The sequence below is a fragment of the Microcaecilia unicolor genome, chromosome 9, assembly GCF_901765095.1.
Source record: "Microcaecilia unicolor chromosome 9, aMicUni1.1, whole genome shotgun sequence".
NCBI classification, from domain to species: Eukaryota; Metazoa; Chordata; class Amphibia; order Gymnophiona; family Siphonopidae; genus Microcaecilia; species Microcaecilia unicolor.
The window spans coordinates 163,470,637-163,491,351 of NC_044039.1; the positions used below are offsets into that span (position 1 = coordinate 163,470,637).

A 20,715-nucleotide genomic window follows, 5' to 3' on the forward strand; every position below is an offset into this window, starting at 1 on the left:
GGACGGCGGTCTCTGCGAAAGGAATGCCGCTTGGGGGAGAAATTCCTCTTGAAGGAAGAGGGGGCAGAGGAACCCGACTTGCCCGGGCGGTACCGACGGGCTTCCTGCAACCGTCCTCTGGAGGTACCGGGACGAGTACTAGCCCGAGCCCTGACCTCTGGTAATTTCTTGCCCTTAGACGTGCCGAGATCGGTCACGATTTTGTCCAGCTCGACCCCAAAGAGCAGCTTGCCTTTAAAAGGCAACCTAGCCAGGCGGGATTTAGAGGCGTGGTCAGCAGACCAATGTTTCAGCCAAAGCCACCGCCGCGCAGAGATTGTCTGAGCCATGCCTTTCGCTGAGGCCCTCAAGACATCATACAGCAAGTCTGCCAAATAGGCTAAGCCCGATTCCAGGGCCGGCCAATCAGCCCTCAAGGAATGATCCGAGGGGGAAGCCCGCTGCACCATAGTCAGGCACGCCCTGGCCACATAGGAGCCGCAAACTGAGGCCTGCAAACTTAAAGCAGCCGCCTCAAAGGACGACCTTAAGGCCGCCTCCAATCTTCTGTCTTGGGCGTCCTTTAGGGCCGTGCCACCTTCCACCGGCAACGCCGTTTTCTTAGTCACCGCAGTGATTAAAGAATCCACGGTAGGCCACAGATAGGCCTCACGTTCACTCACAGCCAAAGGATAGAGGCGGGACATAGCCCTAGCCACTTTAAGGCTCGCTTCTGGGACATCCCATTGAGCCGAAATTAAGGTGTGCATGGCATCATGCACGTGGAAGGTTCTAGGCGGGCGCTTCGTCCCCAGCATAATGGCAGAGCCAACAGGGGCTGAGGGAGAGACGTCCTCCGGAGAGGAAATCTTCAAAGTGTCCATGGCCTGTAACAACAGGTTGGGCAAATCCTCTGGGCTAAAAAGCCGCGCTGCAGAGGGGTCATCCGCTCCATCCGAGCGGGGATCCGTCTCCTCCAAGGAATCCGCAAAGGACCGTTGGGAGACCTCAGACACGCTGCCCTCATCTACATCGGAGGAGACAAATTCCTCCAAGGCCTGGGAATCAACCCGAGGACGTTTACCTCTGGGAACCTCAACCTCTTTACCAGACGAGGGAGCAGGGGCAGCGTTGTGCATGAGGAAGGCCTGATGCAGCAGCAAAACAAACTCGGGGGAGAAACCCCCCAGACTGTGCACTTCCGCAGCCTGGGCAACAGCCCTAGACGCACCCTCAACCGGCGCTCGCAATAGCGGGGGAGAGACATGCTGCGCATCCAAAATGGCGTCCGGCGCGAAACTCCGCGAAGGAGCCGCGCGGGAAGAACGGCTCTTAACTTTAGCCGCTTCTGTGCCGTCGCCCAAATTAAGGGCGTTCATGGCATTAATGTCTCCAACCTCAAGGGCGGCCCAAGAAGAAGCCGTCCGAGCCGCGTGGCCGGCCAAGATGGCGGAGGCGAGGAGCGGGGGATGGGCGTTTATGGCGGGAAAAACCGCCACGCTGGAGGAAGGACCGGGACATTCATCGGTCACGAAACTGTCACCCAACAAGGGCGAATCAGGCTTTAAGACCCCCGCATCCCCTCTAGAAGCGCTCAAGCGACCCGGGGAGCGACCCTTTGCGCCCTCGCCCTCCGACGCCATATGCCACGAGGAGAAGAATCGGGGAACCCCCTGCCCGCTATAAAAAGGTAAAAATTACCTGCTGTCCGCTCCGAGTTGTAACGACCTGGTGTCCCAGTGAGTAGCTGCAATAGACGCTTAAATAAACGTTGAAATAAATGCCTTTAAGGACGTTCAAAAATTTTTTTTTTTTTTTTTTTTTTTAACGGAGCCAGCGGGAGGGGGGAGAAAAGGAGGGACCTGGCACCACCAGGTTTGCACTTGCTCAAAAGAGCCCTCAACCCCAGGCACTCAACAAAACCTAAGAATTAGGCTTGGAGGCCTAGCCAGAGCTGCTGCTGTGTGTGACCACCACTTGCTGAGATAGAGAACATACTGGGGAGTTTCCGGCAGCACATGACCACATATAGGGAGGCAAAAGTTTGCTCTCTATCTCCACCTGCTGGTAGATGGACACAACCCACCAGTCTATGGATTGATCAGCTTGATGATATGGAATGACCTTCCAGGTCAAGTACTTCAGATGGCAGGAGTTCAGTGGCTCAAAAGGAGGTTTCATCAGCTGGGTGAGAATGACATTGAGATCCCATGACACTGTAGGAGGTTTGACGGGGGGTTTTGACAAAAGCAAACCTCTCATGAAGCGAACAACTAAAGGCTGTCCTGAGATCGGCTTACCTTCCACACGGTAATGGTATGCACTGATTGCGCTAAGGTGAACCCTTACAGAGTTGGTCTTGAGACCAGACTCAGACAAGTGCAGAAGGTAGTCAAGCAGGGTCTGTGTAGGACAACAGCGAGGATCTAAGGCCTTGCTGTCACACCAGACGGCAAACCTCCTCCATAAAAAGAAGTAACTCCTCTTAGTGGAATCTTTTCTGGAAGCAAGACACGGGAGACACCCTCTGACAGACCCAAAGAGGCAAAGTCTACGCTCTCAACATCCAGGCCGTGAGAGCCAGAGACTGGAGGTTTGGATGCAGAAGCACCCCTTCGTCCTGTGTGATGAGGGTCGGAAAACACTCCAATCTCCACGGTTCTTCGGAGGGAACCAGATCTGACGCGGCCAAAAGGGAGCAATCAGAATCATGGTGCCCCGGTCTTGTTTGAGTTTCAACAAAGTCTTCCCCACCAGAGGTATGGGAGGATAAGCATACAGCAGGCCTTCCCCCCAGTCCAGGAGGAAGGCATCCGATGCCAGTCGACCGTGGGCCTGAAGTCTGGAACAGAACTGAGGGACCTTGTGGTTGGCTCGAGATGCGAAGAGATCTACCAAGGGGGTGCCCCACACTTGGAAGATCTGGCGCACTACTCTGGAGTTGAGCAACCACTCGTGAGGTTGCATAATCCTGCTCAACCTGTCGGCCAGACTGTTGTTTACGCCTGCCAGATATGTGGCTTGGAGCCACATGCCGTAACAGCGAGCCCACAGCCACATGCTGATGGCTTCCTGACACAAGGGGCGAGATCCGGTGCCCCCCTGCTTGTTGATGTAATACATGGCAACCTGGTTGTCTGTCTGAATTTGGATAATTTGATGGGACAGCCGATCTCTGAAAGCCTTCAGAGCGTTCCAGACCACTCGTAACTCCAGGAGATTGATCTGCAGATCGCGTTCCTGGAGGGACCAGCTTCCCTGGGTGTGAAGCCCATCGACATGAGCTCCCCACCACAAGAGAGACGCATCCGTAGTCAGCACCTTTTGTGGCTGAGGAATTTGGAAGGGGCGTCTCAGAGTCAAATTGGCCCAAATCGTCCACCAGTACAGGGATTTGAGAAAACTCGTGGACAGGTGGATCACGTCGTCTAGATCCCCAGCAGCCTGAAACAACTGGGAAGCTAGGGTCCATTGAGCAGATCGCATGTGAAGACGAGCCATGGGAGTCACATGGACTGTGGAGGCCATGTGGCCAAGCAATCTCAACATCTGCCGAGCTGTGATCTGCTGGGACAGCAGATTGTTGGCCCTCGTCTCCGGGAGATAGGCCCGAGCCGTCCGAGAATCCAGCAGAGCTCCTAGGAATTCGAGTTTCTGTACTGGGAGACTGTGGGACTTTGGATAATTTATCACAAACCCTAGTAGCTCCAGGAGTCGAATAGTCATCTGGATAGACTGTAGAGCTCCTGCCTCGGAAGTGTTCTTCACCAGCCAATCGTCGAGATAAGGGAACTCGTGCACTCTGAGCCTGCGAAGCGCTGCTGCTACCACAGCTAGGCACTTCATGAACACTCTGGGCGCAGAGGCGAGCCCAAAGGGTAGCACACAGTACTGGAAGTGACATGATCCCAGACGAAATCGAAGATACTGTCTGTGAGCTGGCAGTATCAGGATCTGTGTATAAGCATCCTTTAAGTCCAGAGAGCATAGCCAATCGTTTTGCTGAATCATGGGAAGAAGGGTGCCCAGGGAAAGCATCGTGAACTTTTCCTTGACCAGATATTTGTTCAGGGCCCTTAGGTCTAGGATGGGACGCATCCCCCATTTTCTTTTCCACAAGGAAGTACCTGGAATAGAATCCCAGCCCTTCTTGCCCGGATGGCACGGGCTCGACCGCATTGGAGCTGAGAAAGGCGGAGAGAGTTCCTCTGCAAGTACCTGCTTGTGCTGGAAGCTGAAGGACTGAGCTCCCAGTGGGCAATTTGGAGGCTTCGAGGCCAAATTGAGGGTGTATCCTTGTCGGACTATTTGGAGAACCCACTGGTCTGAGGTTATGAGAGGCCACCTTTGGTGAAAAACTTTCAACCTCCCCCCGACCGGCAGATCGCCCGGCACTGACACCTTGACATCGGCTATGCTCTTCTTGAGCCAGTCAAAAGCTCGCCCCCTGCTTTTGCTAGGGAGCTGTGGGGCCTTGCTGAGGCGCACGTTGCTGACGAGAGCGAGCGCGCTGGGGCCTAGCCTGGGCCGCAGGCTGTCGAGAGGGAGGATTGTACCTACGCTTACCAGAAGAGTAGGGAACAGTCCTCCTTCCCCCATAAAAACGTCTACCTGAAGAGGTAGATGCTGAAGTCTGCCGGCGGGAGAATTTGTCGAAAGCGTTATCCCGCTGGTGGAGCTGCTCTACCACCTGTTCGACTTTTTCTCCAAAAACGTTGTCCGCTCGGCAAGGGGAGTCCGCAATCCGCTGCTGGATTCTATTCTCCAGGTCGGAGGCACGCAGCCATGAGAGTCTGCGCATCACCACACCTTGAGCAGCGGTCCTGCACGCAACATCAAAGGTATCATATATCCCTCTGGCCAGGAATTTTCTGCACGCCTTCAGCTCCCTGACCACCTCCTGAAAAGGCTTGGCTTGCTCAGAAGGGAGCTTGTCCACGAAGCCCGCCAACTGCCGCACATTGTTCCGCATGTGGATGCTCGTGTAGAGCTGGTAGGACGAATCTTGGCCACGAGCATAGAAGAATGGTAGGCCTTCCTCCCAAAGGAGTCTAAGGTTCTAGAGTCCTTGCCCGGGGGTGCCGAAGCATGTTCCCTAGAACTCTTAGCCTTCTTTAGGGCCAGATCCACCACACCAGAGTCGTGAGGCAACTGAGTGCGCATCAGCTCTGGGTCCTCATGGATCCAGTACTGGGATTCGATCTTCTTGGGAATGTGGGGATTAGTTAAAGGCTTGGTCCAGTTCGCCAGCAATGTCTTTTTTAGGGCATTATGCATGGGTACTGTGGACGCTTCCTTAGGTGGAGAAGGATAGTTCAAGAGCTCAAACATTTCAGCCCTGGGCTCATCCTCCACAACCACCGGGAAGGGGATGGCCGTAGACATCTCCCGGACAAAGGCCGCAAAAGACTGACTCTCGGGAGGAGAAAGCTGCCTTTCAGGGGAGGGAGTGGGATCAGAAGGAAGGCCATCAGACTCCTCGTCAGAGAAATATCTGATGTCCTCCTCCTCCTCCCACGAGGCCTCACCATCGGTGTCAGACACAAGTTCATGAACCTGTGTCTGAAGCCGTGCCCGGCTCGACTCCGTGGAAACACGGCCACTGTGAGAGCAACGAGAGGTAGACTCCCTCGCCAGCACCGGCGAAGCTCCCTCCACCGACGTCGTCGGGGAGTCCTCCTGGGAGGCGGCCGCAGCCGGTACCGATGTCGGAGACCTCACCCCGGGCAAAGGGCCAGCCGGCGCCTCGCTCGACGATACCGGTGGCGCAAGCACCCCCGGTACCGGAGGAGAAGGGTGCAACAGCTCTCCCAGAATCTCTGGAAGAACGGCCCGGAGACTCTCGTGCAGAGCGGCTGTGGAGAAAGACTGGGAAGCCGATGCAGGCGTCGAGGTCAGAGTCTGTTCCGGGCGTGGAGGCGGTTCCGGGCTGTCCAAGGTGGAGCGCATCGACACCTCCTGAACAGAGGGTGAGCGGTCCTCCCGGTGCCGATGCCTACTGGGTGCCGACTCCCTCGGCGACCCAGAGCTCTCGGTACCGAGGCGGGAAGGAGACTGGTGTCGATGCTTCTTTGATGTCTTCAAACGAAGCATGTCACCGGAGCTTCCCGGTACCGACAAGGAGGACGTAGAATCCAACCGTCTCTTCCTCGGGGCCGAGGCCGAAGAAGGTCGGTCTCGGGGGGGGCCGTACCGCAGGAGCCCTCAGGGCAGGAGACCCACCCAAAGGCTCACCGCCACCAGCAGGGGAATGGACAGCCCTCACCTGCACTCCAGTCGAAGCACCACCGTCCGACGACATCAGCAACAGCGGAGGTCCCGGTAACAACGACGTTGACGCAGCCTTCCGATGTCTCGGTACCGACGATGCAGAGGGTCGAAGCCTCGATGCTGTCGATGCCGAGGTCGAAGACTTTGATGCTGTCGACGTTGATGCACTCAATATGTCCCGTGCTGTTGTCGACGAAGAGCCCGAGAACAACACGTTCCACTGGGCCAATCTCGCTACCTGAGTCCTCTTTTGTAAAAGAGCACAAAGACTGCAGGCCTGCGGGCGGTGCCCAGCCCCCAGACACTGAAGACACGAAGCGTGCCTATCAGTGAGCGAGATTACCCGGGCGAACTGGGTGCACTTTTTGAAGCCGCTGGGAGACTTCGATGACATGGGCGGAAAAATCACGCCAGCGAAATCAAAATTCGCAATGACAATGAAAGGCACCAAAAATAAGGGAGAGAAAATCCGTACCGAGGCCAAAAAAGGCCAATCCCGAAAGCGAAAGGAAACTTACGCTGGGGGAAAAACTGGACACACGGGAAGGGACAAGACCGAAAGGTCACACTTTTTTTTTTTTTAGCGAAATCACGAAGACGCGCGAGGATCAACTTGAGGGGCACGAAACGGCGGCAAAACACGACCGTCCCAAGCGTGGACAAAAGAAGACTGACGAACACGAGCTGGTTCGGGCGGGAAGACGGGTGCGCATGGGCGCGCGAGAGCTAGCAAAGGCCTTTGCTAGTGAAGTTTCCGATTGGAGGGGCTGCCGTGGACGTCACCCATCAGTGAGAACAAGCAGCCTGCTTGTCCTCGGAGATTGTCAGCTAATTAGGAGTTTTTGATAATACAAAAATATCGGTGTTTATCAATACTTTTGAAGCACATGTGTCATTTCTGGGTACCTTTTCCAGTAAAATTAAATACATAGATCTGTGCAGCTGAGGAGGAACAAAAATAGAAGGGTCAATTTTTAAATGGCATTTTGATGTTCAGCACTGTGCCAATAAACTAAGTGACACCAGAATTTTATACATGAAACTCCAGTAAAAATGAAACTAGGCACAGATTCTAGTGTATATGCAACTTTAAGTGTGAAGAAAATGGGCGTGGAAGGAGTATTCCAGGGCAGAGTCCACTATGCACCTACTCTAGATGCTTAGGCACACAATTGAGTACCTATATGGCCACTGCATATGTTTGGGATGGACACACCAAAACCAGGTAAAACCTAGAATGTATGCCTAGAGTAGATGTACAAGTATATGCATAGATTAAGCACGTATTTTCATCAGCACACACCATACATGACATGCCACTGAAAAACGTGCATAGTCTACATATATACTCTGAGTAAACAGTTAAAATCGCTGGACATTCTGTTCAAAAAATGACCTCAGGATCCAAACAGGCAAGAGGAGGGTGAAAGAGTACTTGGGAAAGTGCAGTTTTTCCCACTGTTTGCCCAACATACACCTATTCTACTTTTTTTTTTTTTTTTGAACTAGGGGCGTTATCAGTATTTACCACTTAAAATCTAAAATAAGACGCTATAAGTATACTACATGTGCACACACACAAAAGAATGCCTCATAGAAACTGACTAACACACAGTTCTGGGGTTGACAGCTCTTTAATTAATTATTTGTAGCATTTGTATCCCACATTTTCCCACTAATTTGCACGCTCAATGTGGCTTACATTTGTCGTAGTGGCGATTGCCATTTCCAGTTAACAGAATTACAAATGGTATTGCATTAAGGTGCGTACAAACATGGTAAAGAAGAATACATTATGGTATTGCATATAAGTTCCTGAGTGATAGAATGGATTGTAACATATGTTAGGTCATCAATTATAGAGAAATCGTTTTCGACATAGGGATTAAAGTGGTATTGCACTAAGGTGCGTACATACATGGTAAAGAATACGTTAGGGTATTACATATAAGTTCCTGAGTAATAGATTGGATTGTAACATATGTTAGGTCATCAATTATAGAGAAACTAGTAACAAAGGCCCGTTTCTGGTTCTAATGAAATGGGCGTTAGCAAGGTTTTCCACCAAGTGTGTATGTTTGAGAGAGTGTCTGTGAGAGAGAGAGAGAGAGAGAGAGAGAGAGAGAGAATGTGCAAGTGTGTGTGTGTGACAGAGTGAGGGTAGTTGCGACTGTGTCTGAGTGGGTGTATGTGAGAGTGAGTGTCCTCCCCTCTCTCATGTCTCAGGACCCCCCTCCCCTTTGGTTTGAGGATTCCCTCCCCCCCCCTCTGTGTTCTTGGGGACCCCCGTTCCTCCCTCTCTGGTCTTAGGGAACCCCCTTTCCCCCTCTCTGGTCTTAGGGACCCTCCTTCCTCCCTCTCTGGTCTTAGGGACCCCCCTTCCTCCCTCTCTGGTCTTAGGGAACCCCCTTTCCCCCTCTCTGGTCTTAGGGACCCCCCTCTCTGTTATTTGGGACCCCCCTCCCCTCTCCATAGTTTACCTTTCAAGTAGTAAGGTGCCCCCTTTCCTTCCTTTCTCCCAGTTTCAGGGTTTGTCTGATTCCCCTTTCTTTTGTAGCAGCAGCAGCTCCTATGTTTGTTTTTGTGTTGAGTGTACTGGAATGACGGTTGCGTATTGGAGTGGAAACTGAGATTAACCAAAGGGCTTCCTTGCTTATTTTGGTGCTGCGTGGCTCTCTTCCACTCTTGTGGGTTATACTCGTGAGGCATGTCATAGGTTTGTTTGCTGGTAGCGCTGGAGTCTAACCCAGTGCTCTTTCCCTCCCCCCTGTTGCGAGGCACCAGTGGACCCTGTCCGTGACCCCCCGCCTGAGCCCTCATCTGCCGGCGCCCTCCCTCTTTTTCCTGTCCATGAGTCGTTCTGTTTTTGCGGATGGGGGGGGGGGGGGGGGGGCGGGGTTTTGTCTCTGAGGGGTCTCCTTGTGGAGGTCCGTTTCTGTTGTTCCACCCTGGATTCGTTTAGGCATTGCTGCACCCTCAACGTCATCACGTTTGACGTGTGGGCGGGGCAGGCATTCATGTTGAAAATAAAACGCACCCTCGTTCAGATGCCCTATTGTTGTCGCTGTGCGTCGGGGGGGGGGGGGGGGTGGAGGCCCTGCGTAGGTCGCTGTTTCTCGCTGTGTGTCGGGGTGGGGGGGAGCGTCGGAGGGCGGTGGAACTGGCGATTGGCTGTGTCACAGCCCCGCCCTCCACGTCATCACGTTGTGACACGAGAGCAGGGCAGACACTCATGAGATCTTGCAACTACAAATTTACATTTAGAATGTTGGGGTTGTGAATTATGTGTGGATGGGGCGTGGCTGAGGGTGGGTCTATGAGTGAGAGTGAGAGTGAGTGGTGCCGACAGCCTAGAAGACTACAGGGCTTCAGTGTTTCCCTGCCACACAGTGAGGTTCAGAATGTTGGAGGTGAGATTTATATAGATAATTTTCAACATAAGGATTAAAGTGTTATTGCTTGTTTATTAATAGCAATGAGGTCAGTCTAGTGATAAGAGTTCAGTTCTGTCTAGTTCATGATCAATCTTATTATTTAGTAGTTAGGATGGTTGTTTATGGTATGCCTTCTTGAACAGGTGAGTTTTCAGTAGCCTTTGGAAGATAATAAAGTCATGCGTTGTTTTTATGGCCTTCGGTAGTGCGATCCATAGTTGCGTGCAAATGTAGGAGAAACTGGTTGCGTATGTGGATTTGTATTTTAAACCTTTACAGTTGGGGTAGTGGAGACTGAGGAATGTGCATGCTGATCTTTTTGCGTTCCTAGTAGGTAGGTCTATAAGGTCTGACATATAGGCCGGGGCTTCCCCATGTATAATTTTGTGGACCATGGTGCAGACTTTGAACGCAATTTGTTCTTTTAATGGGAGCCAATGTAGTTTTTCTCTTAGGGGTTTGGAACTTTCGTATTTCGCTTTCCCAAATATGAGTCTGGCTGCTGTGTTTTGAGTGGTTTGAAGCTTCTTAATGATTTGTTCTTTGCATCCGGCATAAATGGCATTAGTCTAGGTGGCTTAGCATCATTGATTGTATCAGGTTGTGGAATAATTCCCTTGGGAAGAAAGGTTTGATCCTTTTAAGTTTCCACATTGAGTGGAACGTTTTCTTTGCTGTATTTTTCACATGGTCTTAGAGTGTGAGATTTCGGCCAATTGTGACTCCCAGAATTTTCAGACTATCAGAGACCGGTAGGGTGTAATCTGGGGTGTTTATGGTATTGTTTGTTTGTGTTATATTATGAGGATAGGATGAGACATTGTGTCTTTTCTGCGTTTAGCTTTAATTGGAATGCGTCCGCCCACGAGTTCATTATTTGGAGGCTGTGTTTGATTTCATTCATGATTTTGGTTAGATCGTGTTTGAATGGGATGTATATCGTGACATCGTCCGCACAGATGTACGGGTTGAGTCCTTGGTTGGATAACGATTTGGCTAGAGGTGTCATCATTTAGTTAAAAAGGGTTGGTGAGAGCGGTGATCCTTGTGGTACTCCACATTCGGGTTTCCATGGTGTTGACGTTTTTGATTTTGAAATCACTTGATAAGTTCTCGCCGTCAAGAAGCCTTTAAACCATCTCCTAAGTAGTCTAGAATGTTCGAGAGTATTTGGAGGCTGACTCCAGTAGGGTGTATTAAGGGTAGCATTTTTCAACATTCAGTTACATACAGTATGCTGACTATGGCTCATAGAATTCTTTCCAACCCTTATTCATGCATGCATGTCTCTCTGACCTGGACACGATAGTGGAGGGATCATTTGAATGAAAAGAGTTCCCAAATATTCCACTGGTTTGGAAAGAACAAAAAGAAATAAAATGTAGTATGTTCTTTCTGAGAACTCTCACTCATGGGTGATGTTGGGGTATTATTTTCCATGCCAGGCCTATGTGAGAAATTTTTCTAGAAGCATTTGGGGTCATTTCACCGTGCATGTGTGCCCTATCCTGCCTGCTACTGTTGCAGGGGACCTCCTCAAATCTTATTTTCCCTATAAATCTAAGCCCTGTCGTGTGGTCTTTTATGTCTACCCAATAGCTCCTTAGTCAGGTTTGTTGAATATTGCGATTTCTTTTTCTGGGTCAGCTCAGTGTAGGCCATATTTTTTTAGTCTTCAGCTTCTGGCCAGGGTATTTTTTTTATCACTATCAAGTTTATTTCATGGTAGATATTTTTCCTGAAATGTTCCAAAAAAGGAGACCTAGAAGCTTCAAGAGGTGCTCCCTGTGCAATTGGACCACATCCATTATGGTGCCTGCAATCCCTGGGACCCAAACTTGATCCATCTTCACTGTATTCTCTGCTCACAGATGATACAGAGTCATGGCAGAAAGCAGAGAAAAGATTTCAGTGATAACACCAGTCAATTGATAATCAGCATCAGAAATGGTTTTCATGGATCCAGAAGTAGCATCGGACGCTGGGGATGCATTGACGGAGTATCTCAGTCATCCCTGACATCGAGCACTGGTAGAGCCAAATGAGAGTAGTCATCATTTGATTCATACCTAAAAAGAAAAAGATGATAAATTTGACTTCATCTTCACTGGTGCCAAGTGAGCATGATGCAGGACATTGGGCAGAGGCTGAGATGTCTTGATATTGTTCACCATTGAAATGTGGCACTGAGAGCACAGAGGTAATCAGTGTCCTTAAAGTGCCCTTGGTGTGAGGACTGCTTATCCTCCATGCTGTCAGAGGGTGCATCAGCCTCCATGGACCTGAGATCCTGGTTTCAATACTCAGGAGGAAATGGCCACTACTACTGTAATGTCCATACTTTTATCGACGGCAGCCTTTGAGGAATAGCTTATGGAGAAGTTCAAGAAATGGAAGGAGCACTTCTTCACTCGATGCAATGCTGCAGCTTCAACAGTGTCGCTATCAAGAGCAAAGGCGATGCAGCTGATACTCAAGACCCATCCCTGCCTGAAGGAAATACAGCTGATACTCAAGACCCATCCCTGCCTGAAGGAAATAACACCAAGGTCTTGGTGAGGGGGGGGGGGGGGGGGGAGTTTGAGATTAGAAGCTGCTGTTGTGTCCATTTTCAGTGCAATATGCTGCAAAAAGTTGTGATCCAATAAAACTAAAATGGAACCTTTTGCCCTGAATCAAGAGTAGTATTTGCTTAATAAACATGATTCAGGCCAAAACATTCTATTTTAGTTTTGTGGACCACAACATTTTACTGCATGGGAATTGGGGGGGGGGGGGGGAGAAAGACTATAAACTAATCCCCCACCAAACTTGTGTTACAAATTTTATGTATCTACATGAAAAACAACAAAGTGCTTGGTATAATTGGGGGGGAGGGGGGGGGGGGGTGAATATTCTACTGTTAACCAGAAATTTGTCCTGTTACTCCAAAAGAACATAGCCTCAGTTCTCATATCTATTCTGGACAGACTACCTGTAGGAGGGAGGCTAAATCATTTGTAGGCAGATGGCCCCTTATAACTTCACACAGGTGGGTTCTCAAAATAGTGTGGATGTGTTAATGCAAGCGAATCAAGATGGCAGACAGATCAGTCGCTCTGGTGGGAGCTCTGTACCTTTCTCCTTAGTTGTGCTGCTACAATGCTCAGGCCCAGGCATGGGGAAAAGGAAAGAAAGAACTTGGCAAGTGCCCTCGATGCTGCGGATGACACCAACTCTGCGGCAGTCAACCTTTGAGAGGCTTCAAGTTTCTTCCAAGTCGTACTAAAACTGCCTCTTCAGCCCTCCTGGAGGATTTGACCTCCGGTGGCAGTGTGAGCAGGGTCTCATCAAGCCCAAGTAGTAAGGTTGGAACTGCCTCAGCCCAGAAATACTAGTCTTGCTGGGGTGCATAGGGGTCCATCTTATTTTGGAGGGGGGGGGGGGGGTGTCACTTTAGTATGTAGGCTTAGTGAGCACCAAATCCTAATAACTAATCTAAGTATATATTTTTTTAATGGAATGATTTTTGCACTTATCCAAAATCCCTTCCTAAATTTGTGTATGAGTTTCACCATAACCAGTCAATAGTCCTTCCAACCACTTTTTCTAAATTGCAGGTCCATAAAGGTGAAAGTGCACTTCACCTTGGCTATTTGGGGCAGACTAAGGCCTGTAGAAGTCCAACCAGCTTTTTGCTTCATTTTATCCAAATAGGATGGGGACTGCCATCGGCAAACTCACACTTTCCAACTGGCTAGCAGGATGCATTTTCATTCACTTATGTCCAAGGTTGGGCTGACTCTAGAGCAGTGGTTCTCAACCAGTGTGTCGAGACCCACTGGTGTGACCCAAAAAATCTGGAGTAGACAACAAGCCTGTGTTTCCTTTACAACCATCAGTGCCTGCAAGCTGGGAAGACCGGCACTCTTAGAACATAAGAGTAGTCTTACTGGGTCAGACCAATGGTCCATCTAGCCCAGTATCTTGTTTTCTGAACAGTGGGCGAAGCCAGGTCACAAGTACCTGGCAGAAACCCAAATTGTGGCAACACTCCATACTACAAATCCCAAGGCAAGCAGTTGCTTCCCATGTCTGTCTCAATAGCAGACTATGGACTTTTCCTCCAGGAGTTTGTCCAAACCTTTTTTAAACCCAGATACACTAACCGCTGTTACCACGTCCTCCAGCAAAGAGTTCCTGAGCTTAACTATTTGTTGAGTAAAAAAAATATTTCCTCCTATGTTTTAAAAGTATTTCCATGTAACTTCCTCGAGTGTCTCCTAGTCTTTGTACTTTTGGAACAAGTAAAAAATTTATTTACTTCTACTCATTCTACACCACTCAGGATTTTGTAGACCTCAATCATATCTCCCCTCATTCGTCTCTTTTCCAAGCTGAAGAACCCTAACCTCTTTAGCCTTTCCTCATACGAGAGGAGTTCCATCCTCTTTAACATTTTGGTTGCTCTTCTTTGAACCTTTTCTAATTCTGCTATATCATTTTTGGAGATACGGCGACCAGAACTGAACGCAATACTCAAGGTGTGGACGCACCATGGAGTGATACAAAGGCATTATAGTATTTTCAGTCTTATTCACCATCCCTTTCCTAATAATGCCTAGCATCCTGTTTGCATTTTTGGCTGCTGCCACACACTGAGCAGAAGATTTCAGCGTATTCTCTACAATGACACCCAGATCTTTTTCTTGGCTGCTGACTCCCAAGGTGGACCCTAGCATCAGGTAACTATGATTCGGATTATTCTTTCCAATGTGTATCACCTTGCATTTGTCCACATTAAATTTCATCTGCCATTTTGATGCCCAGTCTTCCCATTTCCTAAAGTCTTCCTGCAACATTTCACAGTCTGTACATGTTTTAAAAACCTTGAATAGTTTTCTATCATCTGAAAATCTGATCACCTCACTCGTCATTCCGATTTCCATATCATTTATAAATATGTTAAACAGCACCGGTCCCAGTACAGATCCCTGTGGCACTCCACTGTTCACCCTTCTCCATTGACGGAAATGACCATTTAACCCTACCCTTTGTTTTCTGTCCAATAACTAACTCCTAATCCACACCAGAACCTTGCCTCCTATCCCATGACTCAGGAGTCTCTCATGAGGAACTTTTATCAAAAGCTTTCTGAAAATCTAGACACACTACATCAACCGGCTCACCTTTATCCACATGTTTATTCTTGCTTTCAAAGAAATGAAGCAAATTGGTGATGAAAGACTTCCTTCGGCTGAACCCATGCTTACTCTGTCCCATTAAATCATGTTTGTCTATGTATTCTGTAATTTTATTCTTTATAATAGTTTCCACTATTTTACCCGGCACCGATGACAGGCTTACCGGTCTATAATTTCCAGGATCACCCCTAGAATCCTTTTTAAAAAATCGGCATCACATTGGCCACCCTCCAATCTTCAGGTATTATGGACGATTTTAACTACAGGTTACAGATTACTAACAGTAGATCAGCAATTTCATGCTTCAGTTCTTTGAGTACCCTTGAATGTATGCCATCTGGTCCAGGTGATTTACTACTCTTTAATTTGCCAATTTGGCTCAGTACATCTTCCAGGTTCACAGAGATTTCTTTCAGTTCCTCCACATCACCCTTGAAAACTATTTCCGGTACAGCCAGATCTCTTACATCTTCTTCCATAAAGACAGAAGCAAAGAATTCATTCAGTTTCTCCGCTATGCCTTGTTCTCCCTGAGCGCTCCTTTTGCTCCTTCGTGATCTAAAGGTCCCACAGCTTCCCTCACAAGCTTTCTGTTTCTGATGTGCCTGAAAAAAGTTATTACTGCGAGCTTTAACCTCTGTGGCAAGTTTCTCTTCAAATTCTCTTTTAGCCTTCTTTATTAATGCTTTGCATCTGACTTGCCAGTGCTTATTTTGCTTCTTATTTTCTTAATTTTGGTCCTTTTTCCATTCTTTCAAGGACAATCTTTGGCTGTAATGGCCTCTTTTACTTCACCTTTTAACCATGCAAGCTGACGTTTTCTCTTCTTTCCACCTTTGCAAATACGTGGAATGCATCTGGACTGGTCTTCCAAGATGGTATTTTTTAATAACGTCCACACCTGATTTAGCATCCTAACCTTTGCAGCCAATCTTTTTAGTTTCTTTTTAACCATTTTCTTCATTTTATTTTAGACACATTTTTGAAAATTAAACGCTACAGTAGATTTCCTTTGCAGGTTCATCCCAGATAGTAGCTCAAACTTTTTCATGTTATGATCACTGTTTCCCAAGGGACCCAACACCGCCACCTCTTGCACTATGCCCTGCACACCACCAAGGATCAGATCCAAAATGGCTCCCCCTCTTGTCAGTTCTCTGGACTCCTACAGTGTGGGAGCTGTACTCCTCTGCCATCCAGCTCTGTAAGGGCTTGCAGCACCAAGGAGGGGTTAACAAGGCCTTGTTTGTAACAAGGGAGAATGTGGAATGGAAGGGTAGAATATTGATTAGAAAAGTGGGCTATGGAACCAGAGAAGGCAGTTCAAATCTTCTATCACCAACACTCCTTCCATTGCCTGTAGTACAAAAAACTCAAGATTAATTCTTCATGGACAGGAAAATACCTACCATACTTGTATGTAACACCTTTAGTTTGGATTTAGAAAGTTGAATAAACAAATCTAAACTCCAAATCCAACTTTAAATATTGACATTTTCTCCTTCTGAGTTTACATAGTGTCAACCATTACTATTATGAATGCTTCAGTAGCATTTCATCTTACTGGCTTTTCAAAGCAGCATGGCTTCAAATGCTCCTCTGCAATAAGCACAGGCACAAAAAGAACTTTCAGATACTTTAAAGGCCACATTCGAACAATGAGGTGACATACATCATATATTCAGGGGCTTACGCACTAGAAAAGATTGCATCCACCAATCCTCTCCTCTTTTCTGATGCATAAATCCAGAAACTGGGTTTGAATCAGTTGGTATATGAATACTATTGTTTAAAATGATCATCGGTAGTATCAGACTAGCATTTTTTTGTTTTTTTGCAATCTTGCTTACCTTAGGTGGTAGTGGAGGTGGGACAACTCGCTTTAAAGTTGATCTAAAATTAAAATAAACCAAGAGATTTCAGATATTAGAACAGCTGCATACACATCCTGGTAGCATGGATGGCAGAAAAAATTATAGGCTGGTAAAACTAGGAGATACATAATTACAAATGCTTTATTTACGTTTTATTTTGATTAAGCTATGCACTCAAAAGCTATTATAAATGCTGGTCAGATTTGTTTACAATTTAAAGCAGTAGTACCCCTCTATCAAGAGTTAAAATGGCCAATGGAGCTGTTTTATTTTTCTATTCATGTATGTTTTAGGTTGCAAGGTTAATGTTTGAAAAAAATCTGTTAAGAAGTAACACTGGACTTTTTCTCAGTATCTGTATTTCCTGATACTCCTGTTAAGCAATGTAATTGGGTCTCCTGAACATCTGGCTTACCACAGTATACAAATATATTAAAGGAAAGAAGAAATCAGGGAGGTATTGACTGCTGTAGAAAACAGATCAGGAGAGTAGCTATACTATTGGGGTGGAGAAGGGTTATGAAAGTAGGATGTGCATTTTAGAATAAAACTTAAAGAACCCTACCATGACCAAGGAGATTTCCTACGTGTATCACAGAAAGCTATTTTGCTTTATAAAAGACACTGTAAAAAAATGTATGAAATTAGCAGCACAGTTTCCAGCTACCCATGGTTCATTTAAAGGCAGTTATCATGGAGGTAGTCATTTCCCAAAACCTCTATTCCTAACTTTTCTCACAACTATCGCAGTGAGCTCTTTCAACATCACTCACTTCTGAATTGGTAAATAAAAACACAATAACTGTATTCAAACTAGCCAGAACTAAAAAGCTAAATGCAAGTTTTATTGTTAGTGATATTAGTAACTATAAGTTAATGATTTTTCTAAGTAATATATAAACTGCTTTGGCTCACCTGAAGACTATGGTATGTAAATATTTAAAAAAAAACTAAAAACTTACTCTTCAGCATCTTCAAAACTATCGCCAAATTTTAGGTGTCCCCTAAGGAGAATGTTGAGATGAATAATAAACATTCCATGCTGTACAAATATGCATGCATTATGCTTTACTTCATTACAGTAGAAGCTGCAACTTTCGCAGAGTATTTAGTAAGCACTTTTGTAATGCATTATGCAGTTACAGTTCAGTTAAGCTTGCTTTATGGTACCCACACCAGAAAATTCGAAGGGTTTACACAGTACACTTGAGAATCTGCACTCTAGAGCACTTTTCCACTTTTTAACTATAATTCTTAATAAGCCTAGGCTCCCACTGAGGGATGGTCAGTTGCCTTTAACTTTGCAGTGCTTCTTAGCAGGACTTCAAGTTTAGACCTCCAAGAAGCTGCATGAAGGTTCTGAGTTCAGTTTTCCATTCTTACTTACTCAACAGTGACAATGCCAAAAGAGAGGACTAATAAAAAATACTTTCATAAAAGTGAAAAGCTAAGTCACCTGTAGCAGGTACTCTCCAAGGACAGCAGGCATATATTCTCAAATGTAGGTGATGTCATCCACAGAGCCCGGAGCGGACACCACCAAGTTGACTGTCACTTTAAATCTTTGAGGCAGTGCCCCTACCATGCATAAGCAGATGACTTCACGCCCAACACTCCAGCATGGGACCAGCAGTACAATTCCAAAACTAAAAAGACAACTCCAAGGGGAGGCAGGAGAGATGTGAAAAAATATGCCTATTGTCACTGGAGAACACCTGCTACAGGTAAGTAACTTTAGCCTTCTCTGAGGACAAGCAGGTATAATATTCTCACATGTGGGAGTCACTAGCTACGAGGCTCACAATATAAATCCAGTTTCTGCAATTAGAGAGACAGTGAGCCTGGTGAAAAAAAGGAGTTTGCTTTTAAGCAGTGCTTTTTTTGTGCTGGTACGCGCCGGTACGGTGTACCGGCACCTTTTTTGTGAGATCCGGCTCACCTGCCCACTCCCTTCCGTTCGTGAACCCGTAAAATCTTTTGTTCACCCAAAGTCACGGCGAACCAGCAGTGAAAGCAGCAGGCAGGTAGGTTCGCCTCCTTGTTGCTTCCCTTCCCTCTCAGCGTCCCGCCTTCCTCTGATGTAATTTCCTTTCCCCAAGGGCGGGACATGCTGACAGGGAAGGGATGCGACGAGGAGGTGAGCCTGCCTGCTGCTTTCACTACCGGTTTGCCGCGACTTTGGGTAAACAGAAGATTTCAATGCAGGGAGCACGGGTGAACGAATGGAAAGTCGGGGAGCTGAGGGGAGGGCAGGGGAGAGAGGAGAATCGCTGGACACGGATGGGGAGGGCAGGGGAGAGAGGAGAATCGCTGGACACGGATGGGAGGGGAAGGCAGGGAAGAGAGGAGAATCGCTGGACATGGAGGGGAAGGCAGGGAAGAGAAAACCACTGGACACGGATGGGAGGGGAAGGCAGGGAAGAGAGAATCGTTGGACACGGATGGGAGGGGAGGGCAGAGGAGAGAAGAGCCATGCTGGACCCGGATGGGAGGGGAGGGCAGGGGAGAGAAGAGACATGCTGGACCCGGATGGGAGGGGAAGGCAGGGAAGAGAGAATCGTTGGACACGGATGGGAGGGGAGGGCAGAGGAGAGAAGAGCCATGCTGGACCCGGATGGGAGAGGAGGGCAGGGGAGAGAAGAGACATGCTGGACCCGGATGGGAGGGCAGGGGAGAGAAGAGACATGCTGGACCCGGATGGGAGGGGAGGGCAGAGGAGAGAAGAGACATGCTGGACACGGATGGGAGGGGAGGGCAGAGGAGAGAAAAGACATGCTGGACACAGATGGGAGGGGAGAGGAGACATGCTAGACACGGATGGGATGGCAGGGAAGAGAGACATGCTGGACACGGATGGGCCGGCAGGGAAGAGAGAATCGCTGGACACGGATGGGAGGGGAGGGCAGGGAAGAAAGTATCGCTGGACACGGATGGGAGGGGAGGGCAGGGGAGAGAGGAGAATCGCTGGACACGGATGGGAGGGAAGGGTAGGGGAGAGAGGAGAATCGCTGGACGGATGGCAGGGCAGGGGGCAGAGGAGAATCGCTGGACATGGATGGCAGGGGAGGACAGGGGGCAGAAGAGAATCGCTGGACATGGATTTTATTTATTTATTGCATTTGTATCCCACATTTTCCCACCTTTATGCAGGCTAAATAGTAGTAGTAGTAGCTCAATGTGGCTTACATATTACCGTTAACGTCGTTAGCTGATTCCGGTCTGAACAAATACATGGTTTGGATTAATTCAAAGCAATATTGCTGTAGAATGAGGTACATATATGGTAGGTACAGTTGGGGGGAACTTAGATATGGAGAGGATGAGAGGGGAGGGCAGGGGAGAGAGAGAGACATACTGGACGTGGATGAGAGGGGAGGGCAGGGGAGAGAGGAGAATCGTTGGACATGGGTGAGAGGGGAGGGAAGGGGAGAAAAGAGAATCACTGGACTTGGATGGCAGGGGAGGACAGGGGATAGAGGAGAATTGCTGGACATGGGAGGGGAGGGCAGGGGAGAGAGATGCTGGACATGGATGGAGGGGAGGGAAGACAGGAAGGAGATGCACATGGATGGGAGGGGAGGGAAGGAGAGAGGAGAAATGATGGAAAGGAGAGCTGCAGATAGAGGAGAATTGCTGGACCTGGATGCATGTAGGGGTTGGTGGTCAGAGGGGAGAGAGGAGAAATGCTGAACTTGGATGGAGGAGAAGGGAGAGAGAAGTATTGCTTTATATGGATACAGGGGAGGGAAGAGAGAGGAGAAATGCTGGTCATGGATGGAGGGAAGGAGAGAGGAGAAGTGCTGGACATGGATGGAGGGAAGGAAAGAAAAAAGAAGAAGATGCACATGGAGGGAGATGAAGGAACAGGAAGAGAGGAGAAAAACTGCACATGGATGGAGAAAACAGGCAAAAGCTGGATCCATGTTATACCTCCTCCAGTGAATTCCACGGAGGAGGACCCAGCTTTTACTTATG

The 20,715-nt window shown here is 48.1% G+C and overlaps 1 protein-coding gene across 1 annotated transcript in view; it reads right to left on the minus strand.

The window, feature by feature from the left end:
• MAP4K5 (mitogen-activated protein kinase kinase kinase kinase 5) overlaps window positions 1-20,715 on the minus strand; it is a 354,391-nt gene that overhangs the window by 108,358 nt on the left and 225,318 nt on the right. The window contains exons 16-17 of the mRNA XM_030214063.1: window positions 17,703-17,744; window positions 16,717-16,759 (exon numbers count right to left, since the gene is read on the minus strand). Coding sequence (XP_030069923.1) covers window positions 16,717-16,759; window positions 17,703-17,744 — 85 coding nt within the window. The remainder of the gene's footprint in view (window positions 1-16,716; window positions 16,760-17,702; window positions 17,745-20,715) is intronic.